Source organism: Perkinsus marinus, assembly GCF_000006405.1.
Source record: "Perkinsus marinus ATCC 50983 genomic scaffold scf_1104296961486, whole genome shotgun sequence".
NCBI classification, from domain to species: domain Eukaryota; phylum Perkinsozoa; order Perkinsida; family Perkinsidae; genus Perkinsus; species Perkinsus marinus.
The window spans coordinates 1-995 of record NW_003205722.1 but is presented as its reverse complement, the minus strand read 5'-3'; the positions used below and the strand labels follow the sequence as shown (position 1 = coordinate 995).

Sequence of the window (995 nt, the reverse complement as noted above, 5' to 3'; positions counted from 1 at the left end):
TGCTTTGTGGAGTACGACTCCCGAGAGGACGCGGCATGGGCACAGAATTTGCTCAATACATCTAGCTTTGATGATAGGTAAACAGGGGGGAGGGAGGGGAGGTGGTTTTATGCAACTGGCACGACTATGAATGGTGAGGGTAGTTTTATGCAACTGTCACAGCGACAATTATTAGCGTGCAACTGGCACGGCTTCAATTGATAATGTTTGTTTAATGGAGCTGACAAGGCTACAATTAGTAAGTTGTTTGTTTTATGCAACCGGCACGGCTACAATTAATAATGTCTCTTTCTAACGCGACTGGCATGGTTACAATAAATAATGTCTCCGTTTTATGCAACCGGCACGGCTACAATTAATAATGTCTCTTTTTAACGCGACTGGCACGGTTACAATTAATAATGTCTCCGTTTTATGCAACCGGCACGGCTGCAATTAATATTGTGCAACCGGTGTGGCTGCAATAATTAATGTTTTTCTATGCAACTGGTATGGCTACAATTAATAATGACTCCGTCTTATGCAACCAGTGCGGCTACAATTAATAATGCTTGTTTTATGCAACTGACAGGGCTACAATCAATAATACTTGTTTTATGCAACTGGCACAGCTACAATTGACCAACCCCACCCCTCCTCGTGTTCGTAGGTCATCAGAGTAGACTGGGACAGCGGAGTGTCAGCAGGAAGGCAGTTCGGTCGCGGTCAGACAGGTGATCAATGGCGAGATGATTTCCGGGATGACTTTGATCCCTCTAGAGGTAATAATGTCCATACCACACCTCCGTCACATCCTGTGTACATCAGGGGGCCAGGGCCGAGGCTTATTGAAAGCACTTGAGAGCGGTGACGGTAACCAGTTGTTTGTTGGGAAGAGGGATAGAGAGACACGGTACGTGTAGGGCGGCCTTCCTCCACTTGCGTGTGGAAAGTATCATTGCTGATATTTTTGTAAAGTCCCTGCCTTTATAGAGCGCCTCATCGTCGCGTAAGGG

At 46.1% G+C, this 995-nt stretch overlaps 1 protein-coding gene across 1 annotated transcript; it reads left to right on the top strand.

Moving 5' to 3' along the window:
• Positions 1 to 649: 649 nt before the first annotated feature.
• Pmar_PMAR011279 (20 kd nuclear cap binding protein, putative) lies at positions 650 to 846 on the top strand (the record flags this gene model as incomplete). Its single annotated transcript, XM_002772265.1, has 2 exons — positions 650 to 761; positions 808 to 846. Coding segments are annotated over 2 exons (151 nt in total), but the record flags the coding sequence as incomplete, so codon positions are not given.
• Between the last annotated feature and the right edge of the window lie 149 nt (positions 847 to 995).